The 21141-nt window shown below is 37.6% G+C and overlaps 3 protein-coding genes across 3 annotated transcripts; 1 reads left to right on the top strand and 2 right to left on the bottom strand.

The window, feature by feature from the left end:
- Window positions 1–51: 51 nt before the first annotated feature.
- Window positions 52–6846, bottom strand: LOC307118213 (uncharacterized protein). Its single transcript, XM_079803750.1, has 6 exons — window positions 6745–6846; window positions 4254–4344; window positions 4020–4135; window positions 2888–3038; window positions 2496–2623; window positions 52–683 (listed from the first exon to the last, which is right to left on the bottom strand). Exons 2-6 carry the CDS (start codon window positions 4324–4326, stop codon window positions 381–383), a joined length of 771 nt encoding a protein of 256 aa, XP_079659876.1. The 5' UTR covers window positions 4327–4344; window positions 6745–6846; the 3' UTR covers window positions 52–380.
- Window positions 6847–8022: 1176 nt separating this feature from the next.
- Window positions 8023–13306, top strand: taf8 (TAF8 RNA polymerase II, TATA box binding protein (TBP)-associated factor). The gene is made up of 8 exons (XM_079802730.1): window positions 8023–8238; window positions 8722–8881; window positions 10320–10418; window positions 11008–11070; window positions 11166–11290; window positions 12254–12401; window positions 12503–12642; window positions 12772–13306. Exons 1-8 carry the CDS (start codon window positions 8191–8193, stop codon window positions 12910–12912), a joined length of 924 nt encoding a protein of 307 aa, XP_079658856.1. The 5' UTR covers window positions 8023–8190; the 3' UTR covers window positions 12913–13306.
- Window positions 13307–13828: 522 nt separating this feature from the next.
- On the bottom strand, window positions 13829–17095 carry LOC307117714 (ciliary microtubule-associated protein 3). The gene is made up of 6 exons (XM_079802732.1): window positions 17050–17095; window positions 15175–15320; window positions 14996–15094; window positions 14787–14914; window positions 14150–14267; window positions 13829–13967 (listed from the first exon to the last, which is right to left on the bottom strand). The coding sequence occupies exons 2-6, from the start codon at window positions 15280–15282 to the stop codon at window positions 13902–13904; spliced, it is 519 nt and encodes a 172-aa protein (XP_079658858.1). The 5' UTR covers window positions 15283–15320; window positions 17050–17095; the 3' UTR covers window positions 13829–13901.
- Window positions 17096–21141: the final 4046 nt, after the last annotated feature.

The following is a 21141-nucleotide window of genomic DNA, read 5'->3' as shown; positions in this document are numbered from 1 at the left end:
AAATAGGTTTGAAAATAATGAGTGCAGAGAATTACCAGAGGAAACAGTAATAATCAAAAGGAGAAGATTTATTAATAAGAGAGCAAATTTAAGATAAAAGAAATTCATAGAAAAAGGCAATATTTTCATGCTCAATGAACATTTAATTCCAATTTGTTTAGAAATATTTAAAAAAATAAATAATATCAATAAATTACATTAGCTTTACTTTTAACATTTACATTAAATACATTAAATACCCTTAAACTCATAGCTTTTATCAAATTGGCACAAGAACACAGTGGCACAATAAAATGCGTTAGAAACAGTATGCATTACTTTGACAATTTTCCATTTATGAACTCATAACATCTTAGAGAGGGTTGTGGTTCCAGTACTGCTTAACATGACAAGTATCCACGGAGCAGTCTTACTGATGGAGATTCTGTTCCTGGGAGTTTGTAGACAACAGTTTGCAAAAATTCCCACACTGGTGCGCACTGCTTTGGGAAATGAATGTCCAAAACATAAAAAACTTTAAAACATGTGTCCACAGCACCAAGGAGAGTGTTTGCCTGTAGTGCCTGTTTGCCAACTATTACAAAGGCCTGATGGCACTGACTGTCATCCCCAAGACCAAGTACAAAGGGGAAGGGTTTAGTGAGCTCAGCCTCCTTCAAAAATTCCACCATGTTGGTCCCAACCTGTTAAAAACAGAAGAATGTTAAAAACATACAACTCACAGCACAATGTAGCATTATATACAAAAATAGGGGTGGGACAAAATATTGATATGGCGATATATTGTTGTCCTTCACAGTGTGATGCAAGAATCGATACACTGGCGCCAAATATCGATATTCTAATTGACAAAATAAGGCACTCTAAATTAGTAGTCGACCAATATTGATGGCCGATGTCGGTATCTTAGAGAGCAGGGTGGTCGATGGCCGATATAAAGTCGATATTTTTTAAATATATATATATATATATATATATACACACACACACACAAACATAAAATTATATATATGATTTTTATTTATATTATATATATATATATATATATTATAAATTATAAAACAAATCTTTAAAATAAACATGCTTATACTTTAGATGGCATCTTCTTGAATCTGCAATCCTGTTACAGTATTTTTCACAAATAAAGTAATTGTTTAAAAATATATGAATATGTGGAAAAAAGGAAGTAGGCTAAACACTGCAACAGGGCTCTCAGTCATTTTGGTAATTTCATGCGCACTGGTAATCATATTTTTTTCAAATAAAGACAAGGTAATTCTAATTTTACATACAGCACACAGTAAAAACGATATGAATATGACACCGTGGGCAAATGGATACAGCACAGCATATTTTAAAATGAAGGATTTAAGGTTTTTCGATCGCATCTCCAGTGAAGCTGATCTTCTGTTCGCATTCACTCACTTCACACGGACCGACCGTCACTCGCAGTAACACGTTTATGCAGGCTAAAAATGCACACTTCACAAGATATCAGCTGGATTCGATTAAATCTGCAAGGTTTGTGAAATTAAATGTTTATTAGATATTCAGAAATTTGTTTACATGATGTAGATGTGCATTTGCTGAATGTTGATGGTAAATGATAAAGTATTTTCTAGCCTAATTGTTTGCCTTTTCTGTTACAAATAATAAAGCAAACACTGTACTGGCATTTTGTTTTCATAGTTAGATATTGTGATGCATCATTATAGGATTCCTTAGCAATATACAAATTATCGCAGAATCGCTGTTTCGTGATATTATCGTTATCGTGAGCCATATATCACGATAGTACAGAATCGTGAGGTTCCATGCGATTCCTACCCCTATCCAAAATCAATCCTTATTTTAAATATAATGCAGTTTACTCAAATGGCATTTTACATTAATTTGCATAATTAGTCCTTTAGTCTTCATAGGATGCTTCTCAAATGCTCCTAGTGAGGCTGTGTCTGTCCAAGTCCAGTCCTTCTGGAGGCTTCTAGGATATAGAGTTCTGCTCAGTATTAAATCCTACAAGGAGACTAAGTGCGCATGGCTTTGCAATAGTATGTCATAAATGTTTTCAACCCCATGGTCGAGCACAAAAATAGTATTAAAATAAAAAATACAAAAAAGCAATTATATTGGAAATCTTTATATTAACTAACTTTCTATTAAAGCAGTCCAGGTAATGACAAATGTTTGTGGTCCCTGAGTGGCATTATGTAATTAATTTAGAACATACGTTACATAACATTAGGGCTGTTGAATATGCCGAAATTATTGAAATATCACAAATGTACATATCGCAATGCCTTGCAATAACTGGGTCGTATCGCATATTGATTCTTGGATTATTAATGAGTTACCGCATATCAGGTTTTTCTTCAACAGTTATTTTCTGATTCTAAGTCATGACAAATACAGAATGTAATACTTTGAAATTACTGTTGATACTGTTGCTCTTATAATGGCCTGCATAGTGATGTGTGCAATGTTACATTACTTACATTCTTGAATTCAATGAAAGACTTGATATTTTCTTCCAAGCTTGGTTTGAACATTTTCATCCCGTTTTTGTAGATAGGGGTGGGCAGTATCACAGGTAGCAGCCTGAGTGCAATGTCACTTTGGGCTTCTGTGCAGATTAATATTTTGTATCAATTAATTATTTTATTGTCATTATTTTAAGGCAGAGGTCTTCACCCTGCTCCTGGGGACCCCCGGTCCTGCAAAGTTTATTTCCAACCTGCTTCTGCACACCTGCCTGTGTATTTTCAAGTGATCCTGAAAAGCTAAATTAGTTGGTTCAGGTATGTTTGGGTTGGAGCTCAACTCCACGGGACGGTGGGTCCCCAGGAGCATGGGTTGAAGACCTATGTTCTTGCATTCACAACTGTACCTGGAGACAAATTGTCTACTTTGTGGAGAAGCTCCTGAGCCTTTTTCTCCTGGCTGGCAAAGTGAAGGATTTTGTCTTTGAAACTCAATTTCCAATTTTGACAAAGTCTCTCTGCATGGTCGGGGAATAATATAGAGAAGTCTTGTGAAATCTGAAAATGACAAATCAATAGTGCATTAGCTTATTTTAAACACTTTAAAGGCAATGATCTGTCTTCCGTCTTTATTGAATGTATTTAACCCATTTCAAAGCTTTTTCAAGTTGGTTTTTAAGACTATTAATTTTCCAGAACAGTACAGGCATTTCCATATTTTAAAATATATCCCTACAAGACACAATGTTCTTCAGCTAACACCACTCGAGAGATTGCAAAAAACAAAATATGTTACAGGGCTTCAGACTGTGACTAAATGGTAACATGAGGGTGAGTAAAATAATGACAGACTTTTCATTTTTGAGTGAACTATCCATTTAAAGCCCGGAACACACCTTTGCCTTGGTTGCACTGGTGTGCCTCAATTTTTTTATTTAGGTGCACCAGCACAAAATTTAGGTGCACTCAAATTTTTCCTCGTCTCGCGTTGCCTGTAACGCCACAATTTCAAGGTCACCTTTTTATCACCCTCCATATACATTCATATATATTATGTAAATGCTTTTAAACAAGAATAAGGTGTAGGTAAAAAAATATATATTTTTTTAAGCACAATTATACTGTATATAATAATAAAAAATAAATTAAAAAAAATTTGTTTAAAGTGCTGTTCATTTGTACATTGTTCAAGTTAGGGTTGGATTAGGGCGAGCATTATCTTCCTCCTCGAAAGGCTGACTGTGAGAAGTCAGAGGTCTGCTGTCAGACCTCAATGTCAATGTCTCAGGCAAGTGTGTTGAATGACTGGATTCTTCTGTCTCAGCCTCTATATGGTGCTGGAGCAGATGTCGCTTAAAAGATCTGCTGTAATTAAATGTCCTGTGACACCCAGCTTGGCCACACTCAAAATAACTTGATGAACTATGTACATTATGCATTCTCCTTAGGTGAGAAAACAAAAAACGAACATGGGCCCCAACTGTTTTTTTACACTTAAAGCAGATATATCCCATCTTAAATGTGGATTTCTTCACTCACAACAAGGAGCTCTCTCAGGTGCTTTTTAAATTTCAGACGTAGGCCTGTCTTTGGTATCATTGCTTCAAGTGATTTTTCATCAAGCAGCAGGAGGGTTTCTTCATCAATTTGTTCATCTGTAAAGAGAAGGAAACAAGAGACAAGAGAAGAATATAAGAAAACTGACCTATTCAGAGCTCAATGGGTTTTAATGAACATATAAAGAAGTGCATTTTAATTTTACTTAAAGTTTACCTTTAAAGCTTGGTATCAAGACATCCAAGTTCCATTCTTTCAGCTTCTCCTGTACAAAATGATCCATTATCATAAGCTGTTTTTCTGCAACCTGTCAGTGGGAAAATGGGCAAATTGACAGAGGCTGTGAGTTTTCAGTAGTCATCACGTTTCTTAAAACATTTAAAATGAGACAAAATGTCTGTATATCAAACAGATGAGAATATGAGAAATTCGAATACACTTAACTTTTGAGCAAATACTTTTTTTTAAATCAATGACTGACAAAAAAGACAACTGTGCACTATACAACAATAAGATTTATTTATTTTTGGCCTATACAGATATTTTCCATTTGCTCACTTATTTGAACTTTTGTCATTAAAACATAACTGTTTTGTTCATGTTTTAAATAATCAAAAGTCAAAAACACATGCATTAAAGGGACAGTTCATCCAAAAATGTAAATTCTGTCATTAATTCCTCACCCTCATGTCATTCCACACCCGTAAGACCTCTGTTCATCTTCAGAACACAAATTAAGTTATTTTTTATAAAATCTGAGAGCTTTCTTACCCTGCATAGACAGCAACGCAACTACTATTTTAACAATGTCCTTACTACCTTTCTGGGCCTTGAACATGGTAGTTGCGTTGCATGAGGGTGAGTAATTAATGACAGAACAGAATTTTCATTTTTGGGTGAACTAACCCTTTGAGATATAGACTGTCTAGTTTATTGCTGTATATTCAAATCTGTTTCACTGAATCCATTTTTCCAGGATCCATTTAATACCCAAGAGGCAAATATTATTATTATTATTACTATTATTATAATATATAAAATGTATTTTGTACAGATTTAATTGTGTTTTACACAGAGAGAAACGTTGGATTATGCAACAGACATATTCAGTGCCTTCTCGTAGTTCATTAATAAACTATCACTTTGTTATGTCTGTGTAGATATGACCATATGACTATGGTTTTAAATTTCCACGCAAGTGCACCTTCTAACATTACAGATATGTCACACATGAACTCACTCATATGCTTTGTATAAAGCCATGTCTCAACGACACAAATGTGTATAATGACATGGGTATGACATAGGTATTACAAAAAGAGGGTGAAATATGAGGACGTTCCCCATGTCCTCACTTTTCAAAATGCTTATAAATCATACAGAACAAGTTTTTTTTCACAGAAAGTGAACTGCACAGTCTCCTGTGAGGGTTAGGTTTAGGTTTAGGGGCAGTGTAAGGGGATAGAAAATACGGTTTGTACGGTATAAAAACCATTACGCCTATGGAATGTCCTCACATTTCACAAAAACAAACATGTGTGTGTGTGTGTGTGTGTGTGTGTGTGTGTGTGTGTGTGTGTGTGTGTGTGTGTGTGTTGTAGCTTGTTGGTCTAGAGCAGTGTTTCCCAACCTTTTTTCAGTCATGGCACCCTTTGAAAATGTTCTCCATTTTGTGGCCCCCCCACACTAGGAGTGTAACGCTACAGATTGCTCACGGTTTGGTTTGTATCACGGTTTTAGGTTCGTTTTGGTACGGTTCAGTATTTGCTATGTTCAGGGAAAAAAGGACTACTGTCAAATAAAAATAAAGAAAATAATAAGAACAAATAATTTAAATACAAGCAGCAGCACATATAAATACTATTGAGCAAAGATACTAATAAAATAAACTATGCTTTTCAGGTACGTCTAACATTAGTTTTCAGGTACAGAAATTGATCAAATGTAAAATAACATTGCATATTTGACTGTATAAATCAAAGATTAATCCTATTAAACTTACAAAAGCTATTCAATCAAATATATATATATGATATATATGAAGGACTTTTACACGGCACCCCTGCTCTCGTCAGACGGCACCCACCCCGGTTGGGAAACACTGGTCTAACGGTTAATAAGTAAAACTGTATATTATTCTGTCTGAAGAACCTTCTCTCTGTTTATAGATACGAATATATGACATACGTTTAGCTGTAGGTAACTTAACGTTACTCTGCAGTAGAGAAAGTCAGACAATAAAGTCCTCTTGACTCTTATTCAAGACTCACTCTAGTGTTTCATGACTGGACAAAAACACGGTTTGGAAGATGGACTCATGATGTACTCTCTAATATTGTTAATTTTAAACAAAAAATGCGATAAACCCCTGACGCGAGTGTCTTATCACAAAGCAAACGAGGCTCGCGTGTCTGTCGACTATCGACCTTAAAAAACCCATTATGAAGACACATAATGTTAGCGAACTAAATGACTCACATAAGTCACATATTTCTGGGGAAATGTTGGCCAAAAGAGACATGTGAATTATTCAAAAGGCAGGAAAAAGCTGTATAACAAAGTATAGGCTTAACAAACCAAAGAACGAAGCTAGGGGTTAACGTACTTTTTAAGACTGTTGTGTCGTGTGAATCGCCCTATTTTGCATACTTTTGCATTTTTCTGGGGTACAGTAATAGTTTTCTAGATTAAATACTCTAAAACATACCTTTTTTCTCAGAATAACAGCTGTCCTCGCTGAAAAACGATACCTCCTGAGTCCTGAGGTGATTCAAATGGCCGCGAAGGTAGAGTTGTTGGTCTGAAGTCTTGTTTGAGGCGTTGATGGGGGAGGGGTGAGTTCACTGTTTCAACTGTCAGAATACTTGACCCAACCGGTAACCCAGCGGTTGGGTTACACAAAAAACATCCCAACACTGAGAAAATAACCCAATAAAATGACCCAACAGTCTCAACCCAGCGGTTGGGTTAAAAAAATAACCCAGCATTTTTTAGAGTGTAAGTTTAATTTTCGTGGTATCCCACAGGCAAAAAAAATTATAATGTGGCAGCAGCTAAAAATAAAGTATAAAAAACATGATTTAATCAGGTAAAGCTTTAAGCATAAAAGGTTCATGGGTGTAGGTTTCATGACTTTACAAACATTTGACAAATTAAATAAATATCATTCAGTGTCTATTTCAATGTGTGGCAGCTTTTCCCCACATAGTCTAATGCTCTTTTCACATAATTAAATGTTCTCTGATCCCACCTGTTACATTTCTTAATTAGGGTAATGAAATGAACATTTGACTTCTACACCGCCAACAGCAAGAATGCAGAGGCTGGCAAAACACCACCACCACTGACAGATGAAGAGGAGATGGAGGAAGAATATTAAAATCCAACAGGAAAAAGAATAAAGTATTTGTAGGAAATAAAGATGACCATAAATTGTGAATAAATTGTGTTTATTTAACAGCTGTGGTGGTGGTTACGGCATATATCTCGGACTACCCATCCTGACAACTGATAATCCGTTTTCAGGAAGTGAGATGATGGGAATATAAGTGTCATCATTTATTTAATAGATATCTAAGCCATGGCCTAGTTTTTGCTTTTCATAACGGAGTTCATGTGTATAATGCCCTCTTCTGTTCAAACAAATAAAACAAATTAACAAACAAACCTTTCTTGGTTATCAGTTAACATTTTAGAATGTTTAAGATTAGTTGTAAGATCATGATTTTTTAAAAACATAAATATTCAGAGAAACTTCTGTAGGCTACTTTGAAGCATAAATATGCTACTAAGTTATTTTTTTTCTACGTTTAGGAGTAGGCTACGATAGCATATAGATGACTTCAAACGTAACACAAATACTAATTTTGATATATATATATATATATATATATATATATATATATATATATACATATATAATTTTATTTTTATTTTTTTACATAATGTCTGCACGTTTATTTTTTGACTTTTATTTTGGAAACACACCGAAAACAACAGTCTTCCGGTGGCCCTTTTGGAAATTCTGATAGGGTTGCCATTTTCACTCAGTATAGAAAAAAACAAAACAAATACAGTCTTTAGGAAACGAGGCAAGCACAATGAGTGTATTTGCGAATGCTAAACATCAAAGGAAAAAACAGTAGAGTAAAAAATGGCAGACCCTGTAATGATCGGGAGTGGATCTTTAAACTCCGGAAGCGTAAATATCTCCTTTCATTTCTCTTGCCTGCAGCATGCTAGTTTAGCCAAACAACAATAACTTTGTTTAAATATATGACACGTTTAAGGGCAAATGTGTCCTATAATTAAAAGAAGAGACTGTTTCATATGCAAGCACCTTTTTTTATTATGATATGCAAAACGTTAAATAGTAACGACATGTGGTTAATACATTTGCTGAGCTATCTAGTAACAGTTCATTGTCTGTTAGCATAAAGTCTCAAACTTACTGTTCTTGCATCAAATGCCCAGAAATGCTGTTGGAACACACACACAAAAAGCTACTACTGTCCCTAATATGTTTATCTCTCACAGTTTGGAAGACCAGCAAAACATCTTAGTCTGGTTTAATAAGTAGAACCATAAATGGCAGCAACCAACACTTGGTTTTGAGACAGCCAGACAAATGCCTTATAGTTTTTAATGTAAAGTGTTTAATACTCTGTTCTTTTAATAATTGCAGCGCTCTGGGAGCAGTAAGACCAGCGCAAGTCCTACAGAGAACTATCAGCTGGCTCGGAGACGCACACTGCAGGTGGTGGTCAGCTCTCTGCTGACGGAGTGTGGCTTTGAGAGCGCTGAGAAAGCTGCGGTGGAGACACTCACTGAGATGATGCAGAGCTGTGAGTCCATTCATCTTATTCAGGTCACCTGTGAGGCTTGTCAAATGTTTAGCTTGGACACTTTCAAACCATCCGGGGATGTAAAGCCAGGTTCACACTGTACGATTTGAGACAAGTTTTGTGAATTCTAAAAGATTCCTCTGATCCTAGGCCAAAATCTGAAGTCTTTGATCGCTTGCTTGACTGCTGATTAATCACCATTGGAATCAAATTCGACCAAGGTGAAATTCTGGCAGTGTCAGACGTTTTGAGATGCAGTCCTGTAGTGTGGCTTCTCTTACAACAACTGTCAAATCATAAAACCAATTGGAGCGCATAACCTGATGACGCAATTAGTGAGACTACAACAAAACACAACTTCATAATTTTCCCAGCTTTCGTTTTTAAGAAAAGCCATGATCAAAATTCATGCTAGAAATTGTTTTTGTTTGCTAGCCACCAGTCTGACATTAATGACAACTGAGATCCTACAGTGTGACATGGCTTTTAGCAGGGATATATAATATATACACCGATCAGGCATAACATTATGACAGGTGAAGTGAGTAACACTGATTATCTCTTCATCACTGCACCTGTTAGTGGGTTATATTAGGCAGCAAGTGAGCATTTTGTCCTCAAGTTGATGTGTTCGAATCAGGAAAAGTGGGCAAGCGTAAGGATTTGAGTGAGTTTGACAAAGGCCAAATTGTGATGGATAGATGACTGGGTCAGAGCATCTCCAAAACTGCTGCTCTTGTGGGGTGTTCATGGTCTGCAGTGGTCAGTCTCTATCAAAAGTGGTCCAAGGAAGGAACAGTGGTGAACCAACAAACCGGGTCATGGGCGGCGGAGGCAATGTGATGCTTTGGGCAATGTTCTGCTGGGAAACCTTGGGTCCTGCGATCCATGTAGATGTTACTTTGACACGGACCACCTACCTGAGCATTGTTGCAGACCATGGAAACGGTATTCCCCGGTGGCTGTGGTCTCTTTCATCAGGATAATGTGCCCTACTACAAAGCAAAAGTGATTCAGGAATGGTTTGAGGAGCACAATGAGTTTGAGGTGTTGACTTGGCCTCCAAATTCCCCAGATCTCAATCCAATCGAGCATCTGTAGGATGAGCTGAACAAACAAGTCTGATCCATGGAGGCCCCACCTCTCAACTTAAAGGATCTGCTGCTAACATTTTGGTGCCAGATACCACAGCACACTTTCAGGGGTCCATGTCTCGACGGGTCAGGGCTGTTTTGGCAGCAAATATATTATTAGGAACACAATATTAGGAAGGTGGTCATAATGTTATGCCTGACTGTGCGTGTATGTATATGTATTACTTTTAAATTTTTGTATTATTTATTTGTTATTACTATTAGTATTGAGTTTTTATTTCAAAATGAAAAGAAGTTTCTTTTATGTGGTTTTCCTTATTAAGAGTCTCATTGTCTTGTGATAGATATCAGTGAGGTTGGACGATGTGCGAAGGCAAACTGTGAGCACACAGCGAGAAGCACCCCTACACTCTCTGATGTGGTCATCACCCTGGTCGAAATGGGTTGGTTCCCCTTTCATCGATATGTAGTTAAAGTATAAAAAAATGTCACTTCTTACGGAGCGCCTAATGGGATCTTTGCAAAAATAGAAAACTGTACACACAAGAAACTTTTTTCCGTGCTCACGAGAAACTATTGGAATTTTCGAATCTGATGTACTGCCTTCACGAAAGCCACATTTTGAGCTCTTTTTACTATGTCGGCCTTTTTTATAGACCCTTGAACTTGGCAAAAGCACACAGCCGTATCGCGGCATCAGCTCATTTTACAGTGTGGTTTCTCGTCCTTCAGAGGATAAGCTGACATAAGGCTGTGACATAAGAGGCATACTGCCCTAACGAATTTGTAGCTAATATATCTTTGTTAATATATATCCATACGCTAATTTTCTTCATAGTAATATGGCAGTGACGCACAAAGGAAATACGTTATAGTATACATAAAACGGAAATTGTAATGTGTGTGCACGCAAAAAAAATTCTGTAAAAAAAGTCTGTATATTCTATTTTTGCAAAGGTCCCTTAAGGGGCTCTGTACTTCTCCATGTGGTTGAATCATTTTCATCTAAGGTTTACTTTTTCACATTTGCAGGTTTTAATGTGGACACTCTTCCAGTGTATGCCAAAAGATCACAAAGGATGGTCATAACTGCACGTATGTGTTGCGTTTTTCACTAATATATCCAATTATCTTGCATAATCTGCTGTAAATGTTCCTTTTTAAATGTGTAACACTGCTGCGTTGGACAGCTCCAGTAACAAATGCTCCAGTGGTCCCAAAAGCCCTCACGGCTGGACAGAAGCGCACTCATCCACCACACATCCCCAGCCACTTCCCAGAGTTCCCAGATCCTCATACATACATCAAAACACCAGTAAGTCTGTATTGCTCACCTGATGCACTGTTATTGGGCGACTTAAACGAGCTTAACAACCGCTAACATTAAAGGGTTAGTTCACCCAAAAATGAAAATTCTGTAATTAATTACTCACCCTCATGTCGTTCGACACCCGTAAGACCTCCGTTCATATTCGGAACACAAATGAAGATATTTTAGTTGAAAGCTGATGACTGAGAAAGGCTTCAGATAGGCCTCCATTGGCATTCAGTACATTTATACTCCCAAGACCCATAAAAGGCACTTAAAACATCGTTACAAAGTCCATCTCACCACAGTGGCTCTACAATAATCTTACGATGCGACGACAATAGTTTTTGTAAAAATTAAAAAAAAAAAAAATTAAAATAACACCTTTATCCAGCTTGTTATTGTCTTCCGTGTGTGCCTCCACGACGCAGCGATTTGTTTACGAGCAGAGGAAGACGCGCGTGTCTAAGCTGTTGGATTCTACATTGATCGTGCTTTAGGTCTCGGCGTAGTTCTCAAAATGGGGCTTAAGTGTGCATTTCATGGATTCCCGAACGCTGGCGCTACATCATATTCTCGCGGATGCGTCGTGGAGGCACACACGGAAGACAAGAACAAGTTGGATAAAGGTGTTATTTTGATTTTTTTTTTGCGCACAAAAACTATTGTCGTCGCATCGTAAAATTATTGTAGAGTCACTGTGGTGAGATGGACTTTGTAATGACGTTTTAAGTGCCTTTTAAGCGTCTTGGGAGAGTAAATGTACTGAATGCCAATGGAGGCCTATCTGAAGCCTTTCTCAGCCATCAGCTTTCAACAAAAATATCTTCATTTGTGTTCCGAATATGAACGGAGGTCTTACGGGTGTCGAACGACATGAGGGTGAGTAATTAATGACAGAATTTTCATTTTTGGGTGAACTAACCCTTTAAGAACATGCATTCAGCATATCTCACTTTTGTGTTTTAGACCTTTCGAGAGCCTGTGTCAGATTACCAGGTGGTGAGAGAGAAGGCGGCATCACAAAGGAGAGATGTGGAGCGCGCTCTCACGCGCTTCATGGCCAAGACCGGAGAGACGCAAAGCCTTTTTAAGGATGACATCAGTGCATTTCCTTGTGAGTTTTTCTGTCCTATACAATCACCAGTGTCCCATTATACTTTGAGTGACCTTTTGCCTTTCTAGTGAATGTTTTTTCATCTGTCTGTGTGTAATCAGTGATTGCTGCAAGGCCGAGCTCCATCCCTTACCTGAGCGCCCTGCTGCCCTCTGAACTAGAGCTACAGACCCTGGAGGAGACCGATTCATCCGAGCAGGACGACCAGACAGACACAGAGAACAGCAGTCACATCATTCAGGCAAGCCTAAAGCTTTTTATCCAAATGGCTGGTTTTATGCAAGAAAATGTATGCTTTTCTGTTGTGATAGTTTTATTGTAGTTATATTTATTATTTCAAAAAATAAAATCTTTTTCTTTCAATTTCTAGGATGACTCGGGTGCAGATAAGGAAAACGCAGTGCTGCCACCAGGTGGTGCTGTGTCTTCAGGGAAGGCCAATGAGGAAAACATGATTGACAACCCATATCTACGGCCAGTTAAAAAGCCCAAAGTGAGAAGGAAAAAATGAATACTAATTTATTGACTCGGCTACTTTTACATCATCGGGTTATGACGAATGATGATTTCTTAGCACTTGCTAATCACATTGCGCCCTTTGAAGTAGCAGCTAACATATGGAGGAGTTCAACAACTGCAATTTGGCAACACACAGTGCTCCATGTTACTGACATTTGATTCTTATGACACTGTTCTGTACATCTCAAAAATATTAGAGGCATTTCATACATGCAATTTCCCTAAAGAGTAACACTTGATTTTAAGCAGTCTGTTTTGATAAGCCTTTCCTTGAAATATAATTTAGTTTTTACAGTTCTCCACACATCAGAAACATGGCAATCTCTTTTGATTTGTGTGTATTTGTTACTCATTTGTGAATGATAATAAATGTCTTTTATTGTTTATTTTATGGTGTTTCAAAAGGACAAGTTGACAATTAAACCAGAACGTGGGGATGAAGTTAACATCCCCATTAGAAACGTGTGTCCCGTGTCTTGTTGCTTTACTCACCACTACAGAAATTACATTTGTGACCCTGGACCAGGATAAGACAATATTTGGCCATCAAAATATTGAGAATATCGCCTTTAAAGTTGTCCAAATTAAGTCCTTAGCAATGCATATTACTACTAATAATACATTTTTTATATATTTACGGTATGAAATGTACAAAATATCTTCATGGAACATGATCTTTACTTAATATCCTAATGATTTTTGTCATAAAAGAAAAATTGATAATTTTGACCCAGACAATGTATTGTTGGCCATTGCCACAAATACACCCGTGCACGACTTATGACCTGTTTTGTGGTCCAGGGTCACATTTTAAGTAATCTTCTGGGAATGTGTCTAATATAGGACACCTCAAAAATATGGTTTCATATAATGAAATGAAAATGAGAAACAAGTAGAACTTGTCTTTTAATGCTTTAATGTTTGAATCCAGTAACGTTACATTGAGAATCACACTGCATTTTTGTAGTACTATTTTAGTCGTCAGTAAAACAAGCGCAGATATGCCACCCTGTTCCGCTGTTTCCTGAACTCTTTGTCATGGAGGAGCTGCATGGACGGGACAAAACACATGAAGTTAAAAATGAAAAGAATCTAAGGAATCATACATTAAGCTTAGGTCAGGAAAATAATCAGCTAAGGAAAAGCACATTAAGCCCAACAGGTTGTTTACATACTTTTCTTACTTATTTGATTTGTAATTTGTAGAAGAGTGTCAGACATATCTGTACCTCTGTACGCAGTGCTCTTCTCTCCAGCAACGGCACTTTTGACCAGTCTGGAGAGCCGAATTTCATAGGCCACGACACCTTCTTACCTTGGATGGTCTCATGAGCATATGCCCCTGGACTAAAAAAAAGAGATATCCATAGAAAGTATAGGATTTATTTAATTTAAACCTGGAATTAAACGTTTTAGAATGTTCTTGCTTATACAGAAGCACAGAGGCTCTTTGAATAATTCTCAAATCATGCCGGAGAACATAATCAGTTTTTCCACAAACTAGTGGACTTCCAGATCGTCATTCTGAAATTCATGCTGATTTTTCAATTCAACTTTCACTTAGATTATCAATTTGGTAATATGAATTGTAAAACAATTAAATTACAAAAATGAATTGTTTTTTTGTTTTTTTTACTAGTGGTTACAAACTTTTGGACCCTATATTTCTCTTTATTTAAAGCTTGAGATTTGCTTTGCCTTAACCCAGTATATAAATTGGATAAAAGCGTCTGCCAAATGCATAAATGTAAATGTAAATGTAATGGGGGGGGGGGGGGGGGTAGATTAGTGGTTCTCAAGGGGGCAGAGGCATGCAAATAAATAAAAACCTTGTACATGTTTATAATATACATGATTCCATCATACCCAGGGCTGGAGTCTGCATTTGAGGGTCTGAGTCTTACAGTGGTACTATTGAAGGGAGCTTTCCCTGGAGGACACACTTTAGACCGCGTCCAGTCCTGCTGGTATTTCTGTGGTGAAGGGGTGACTGTCTATAAAAACAAGCAATTTAGTTGTTTGTTTAAATAAAAGTGGTTGTGTTTTACTTAGAAAAGCGTATTATGTGGCCCTACCTTAAATGGAGGCAGAAAGCGTTGCGCAGTGCGGGCTGCTAACACGTACCCCCTCTTACTCTCAGGTCTGTGTTGGAGGTCATATATAAGAGTGCCCACCTGTGAACTGATAAGTTAGATGAAAAGAATAACACGTTGCTTAACTTATAAGTTACTAACTGCTCTGCCGTCGTTAATACCGTGTGGTTGTCGTAACATCCGGGTCCTAGTTTCTTGGAGTCAGTTGAGCAGCGCAGCGCGAGCATTTCATTGCCCATGCGATTAGGCGCAAAGTGCGTTGGAAACATGAGACGTTTCTGGCAGCTGCCGAACGCAACCAGTGGAGCTTGAAAGTTGATATAAAGAAAAACAAATGGTAAAATTCATTTTTGATGGTAAAAGATATCTGGTGATGGGTAAATTACCTGCTGCGCCTCTTGTCGCCATAGCTTCCTGATATTTACTTGTGTAACCATGGTAACCAGGCGCAAACGACGCTGATTATGTGGAATAATAACTTTATATTATTCAGCTAACGTTACCAGTTGTATATGTAAACTGGTTTTGCTCTTCTTGTTAATATTCCTGCACTTAGATCCATGTTTCTGTCTGCCATCCTTTGGTTTCCTCATTACACATACAGATGTGATACTATAGTATGGAGACAGATTAGACTCATTAATAATTCACGCAAAAAACAAGATGCACACGTGTGTAACCAATTTCACATGCATGAAACCAAATTCACGTGCTCAAAAAACAATTCACGTGTGTAAAATAAAATTATATATTTATAAAATACATTTCACAAATGCAAAACACAATTCGTAGATTTACAACTGTGCACAAAAACTTTCGAATGTTTAAAATGTACAGGTTCATCCTGTAATGTGAATGTGCAAATCGTCATTCATGTGTGAATTGCCTTGGATTTGTGTGTGTGTGTGTGTGTGTGTGTGTGTGTGTGTGTGTGTGTGTGTGTGTGTGTGTGTGTGTGTGTGTGTGTGTGTGTGTGTGTGTGTGTGTGTGTGTGTGTGTGTGTGTGTGTGTGTGTGTGTGTGTGTGTGTGTGTGTGTGTGTGTGTGTGTGTGTGTGTGTGTGTGTGTGTGTGTGTGTGTGTGTGTGTGTGTGTGTGTGTGTGTGTGTGTGTGTGTGTGTGTGTGTGTGTGTGTGTGTGTGTGTGTGTGTGTGTGTGTGTGTGTGTGTGTGTGTGTGTGTGTGTGTGTGTGTGTGTGTGTGTGTGTGTGTGTGTGTGTGTGTGTGTGTGTGTGTGTGTGTGTGTGTGTGTGTGTGTGTGTGTGTGTGTGTGTGTGTGTGTGTGTGTTTTTGAGACTTTCCTGGCAGCGCTCTCCTCCCACCCGGATCGAACTCTTTATCAATCGGCCAAACATAATCGCGATTTGAAATGTAGTGCTTTGAATGTAGGGAGAACATGATAGGCTAGCCTACTACAACACTGGACACTCAGATCATTGAAAAATCCTAGGCCTAGGCTACTGTATTTGTTTCCAAGTGTGTGTATTTGTTTGTGTCAAATATGTTCTGTTTAAAGTTAGGCTAAATTTTTGCATTGTGTTTGTATTTTCTGTTTTAGATGCTCTTACACAGCAGATGGGGACAGCCGCCGTCACCCAATTTACTTTTGCCCAGGCTGTGGAAAAGTGGCTGCGCTATGCCCCAGACCGGGCAGGAGGGACTGCACAACAAACCATTCAGACGTCAGAGGACCATGAACTGTAAATAGGCTAAAGAGGACACATAATGAAATAATAAATTCATTTGTTTTTACCTTAAATAGTGTGGTGTGGTCAGTGTTTTAGGCTAGGCTAGGCATACAATATTTCAAATGTGCCATCATTTTTTAACATCCTGGCTGTAGATAAATCAGGATATTCATTATAGGCTATTTAATTGGCATTACATTCATTTTCTATGGCTTAATAACAATTGAAATACCATTGAAATTCCGTTGATCTGGACAGGATTTCTTCAATATTAAAACAGGGTGCAAAATGATGTTGAATCAACATCAGAATTTGATGGAGATGGTGGTCTATTGGGTTAAACCACTCAACTGATATGCAGAAGGTTGCTGGTTCGATTCCAGCAGTCGCCACCAGTGTGTCCTTGAGCAAGGCACTTTACTCCACGTTGCTCCAGGGGGATTGTCCCTGTAATACTGGTACTGTAAGTCGCTTTGGATAAAAGCGTCTGCCAAATGCATAAAAATGTAAAAAATGTAAATGTTGATTCAATGACTTAATGTTGACAACGGAATGTTGATTTAACATATTTTCATTTCCCAGACAACATGACAGACGACATGACAGACAACGGGTAGGATAACATCATCTGGAGAAATAAAGGCCAAAAGCATTTCCTTTTTGAAACTTTAAATCAAGGACGTCATCCTCCATGTGACACTGGCTAAATCCCAGTGTATTGGTAAATGCATTATTTAAATTGATTTGAATTCCTTTTTAATTGAGTAACACCGGTATTTTAATGAGAAAATAATTAATAATATATTGATATACGTAAATTAAAGAAATATTAGAAATTAAAGTAGTGGCAAGCTCGATCATCACGATTCAATTCCGTCACTACCCAAACCTGCTTTGATATGAAACAGAGTCTTAGCTTTTAAAATTTTTAAATGAAATTCAAACAATAACTAGCGTTTTGGCGCCAATGTGGCAACTAATGTAATTCAGCTATGAGCACATTTTTGCTATCCTTTATATTTGTGCTATCAACATTCTGCAACACACAGCCATAACACTCAGTAGTGTTATCAGCAGTGAGGGCTAAGCCCCCCTAAGGGTGACATCCTAGAACCGACCCTGGTCTGAATAGAACTGTTTCTCTCAGACAACTGATGCTGTGCTGATAATATGAGCCCGGATGAACGAGGACTTAAATGTAAATTTATGTTATGTCATTGTAAATTTATTTAATCTGTGTTAACATCCGCGTTTGCAGGACAGTGGCTGTATTGAGTGCTTTTGCAAAACGTACATTTAAGAACTTATCCAAGATGATGATGACGATACTTATTATTATTACTATTATAGGCTACTAAGTTACAAATTACTTTATATGAATGTGTTATAATGTATTTTCATCTGCCGGGATGATAGAAATTACGTCAATACGTGAGGATATAAAAGAACCGTTTTTTTTTTTAACCGGATCATTGAAATGAACTTTGCGAAAGAACCGGTTCTTGGAAAAGAACCGAACTCCCCATCTCTAAGCGATTGGTTATGGCAGATCCAGAGTGGCTCTTGGCAGATCGAATAGTTTTTAACCCTTTCATGCATGCATTATGGAAAAAATTATCTAGATTTTTTTAAAATTCTTTTTATTATTGTAATATGATGCTAAAATTGAAATCCATTTTAATTTTTACAAAATTCAGTTTTATTTAAAAATTATTTAACTGTCCACGTATGTGGACACCATGCAACAAAGGCGTAAAATGGGACAAAAAGCCACAGATGACAAAATGGAATATTGTGCTTTTATGATGTAATTTTATGCTATGCATAACAGCTCAGATATTTAAAACATTAATATTACAATATAACAACGATAAAACACAGAGTGTAGGAACTATAATGCTAGTTACATATATGTGGAAACCTAATAGCAATATGGGCTGGGCTTTGCTGGCACACACTCCTCATCAGTGCGGTCACTGTCACACACACTGTCCTCTGGGATATTCTCTGTTATTCTGAACTGAGTGCTTGACCTGTGCTGTCCCTGTTTGGTAGGCAAAATGCACATTTGTCTCGGTATGTATGTGTAAAGTTGCCATTTAATGCCATAATATGTCACTTTTAATGGTTATTTATGTTGATATATTTGTTAAATGTCTGTTTTGTTACAATATAAGACAATTCAAAACATATTTGCAAAAACAGAACACATATACTAGCAGGTTACAGAAATCAGACTTTATGCAATCTGACTCCACTGTTGCATGACGTCCTCATACGTGAACAGTTAGTTTTTGGTGTATAAAAACAACATTTTACTCTAAATTTTAGTTTTTAAAATAGTAACATATTCATCATACTTTACTGTACATACTAATATTTTTTTTAGCTCAATTGACCTCCTTATGTAAAAGTTTTTCACAGATATGCCTGGGGCATTTGGCACATGGCTATCGCTGTCAGCCATCTTGGATTAATGATGTCATCAATCAATTAATATTTGGGTTACAAGACAGTAGCCATTGTTAAAATATTGCTGTCAATCTACTGACACTGCCCTCAAGTGGTTTGGAGAGAATTACCAAGATTAATGAACCCTAAATGGAGTTAAATTAACTGTCCCCAAATGTGGACACCATGCATGAAAGGGTTAAACTTTAACAGCGTACCCGCCTTCAAGGAAGTAAACGCTTGTCAATGGAGAGTGGCCAGACTCTCTGTACAAATTAAATGTACGAGAGTCTGGTAAGACTAATTCAATCCCACAATGCACCGCAATAATGAGTGTAGCCTACAAGTAATGTCCGAAACCTGGAAAATGCTGCCTTCGGAGCTCGGAGGACACATTTCAAGGCAGGAAGGCACCAAGGCTCGTCCGAATCGAATGCAGTGTTTCCTAACCTTTTTTCAGTCATGGCACCCTTTGAAAATGTTCTAAATTTTGTGGCACCCCCTCGTATACGTTACGCTAAGGGTGTAATGGTACAGATTGCTCACGGTTCGGTTTGTATCACGGTTTTAGGTTCACGGTGTAGGTACGGTTCGGTATTTGCTATGTTCATGGAAAAAAGGAGTACTGTCAAATAAAAATAAAGAAAATAATAAGAACAAATAATTTAAATAAAAGCAGCAGCACAATTAAATACGATCGAGCAAAGATACTAATAAAATAAACAATGCTTTTCAGGTTTTTCAGGTAGGTCTAACATTAGTTTTCAGGTACAGAAATGTATGTAAAATAACATTTCAATTCTATTAAACTTAAAAAAGCTATTTAATCAAGAGCAGTTAGTGTCTTTAGTGTTTGACATTAAACAGACAGCAGTAAAGGCTACTGCCCCTTTAGGACCTAATGCACAGATAATAGTCGTCTTTCTCGACTGTATAAAGTTCACTTAAGGCATACAGATTATGTCTGCTAGGATATTCATCAAGATGACACTTTTGACACTACAGACACCCGGGTGATGACAGCGAAAATGACATACGGCAGCACTCGCATGCATTGAACAAAGTTTACAAAGAGAGACCGTTTTGCCCACGTTTTTTTTTATTATCGCTGTTGTAATGTACCGGGGATCCAGCACGTGTATCCATCGACAGAAACATACATTCAAGTTACAACCCACATTATAGATGCGTCATCAGATGTGAGATGTACCGCGGTGCAAGTGCGTGCCGAACCGTGGGTGGAGAACCATACGATTCAAATTTTTAACGAGAACGGTTTCACCCTGTTGACGGCAGACATGTTATTTCAGATATGTTATTTCAGACATTAGACATTCATCATATATATTAATTGTTTTATTCACATTTTATCATTAAAAAAATATTTATTTGAAGGACATTTACACGGCACCCCTGCTCTCGTGGCACCCGGTTGGGAAACACTGATCTAATGTTAGCTTCACTTCCTGTCTCCTGAGATACCTTCATGTGATCGATTTTTGGAGGCAGCATATTTGTATCCTTCGCTGCCTTTGATATCCCACAATCCTGTGCGTTCCATTCTGTGACAGTTGAGCTGGAAAAAAAGATGGCGTCCGAAAGTTGCGTTTGCTGGTCAGTTTTTGTGTAAATGTAAGTTTATTACCAACATTTTCTACTTCTGATGTCATTTCTAGCGAGAAATTACTTATGTAATTAAATATTTGTTTAGTTCTCACCAAAGCTCTCTCTATTTTGCTGTAGATCATTAAACTGTTACACTGCCTAAGAAGTCTGTCCGAAATCAGTTTCGTGAGGTGCCTTCATGCACAAACGCTGCCTTAAGCCCCGTTCACACCGCCAGCGATGATGTCGCTGCATGTCGCCAGCGCCAGAGATTCATGTCGCTAGTGGGCGTTCCCACTACGGGTTGCCTATAAACGTCATTAGCAGATCACCCTCGTCCTTCCATGCATAATTTTTTTTAAATGTGTCTCTGTATGTACACAGAGA

Source organism: Gobio gobio, assembly GCF_949357685.1.
Source record: "Gobio gobio genome assembly, chromosome: 21".
In the NCBI taxonomy this organism is placed as follows: Eukaryota; Metazoa; Chordata; class Actinopteri; order Cypriniformes; family Gobionidae; genus Gobio; species Gobio gobio.
Note: the sequence above shows the minus strand (reverse complement) of the source record. Positions and strands in the feature narration are given on the sequence as shown.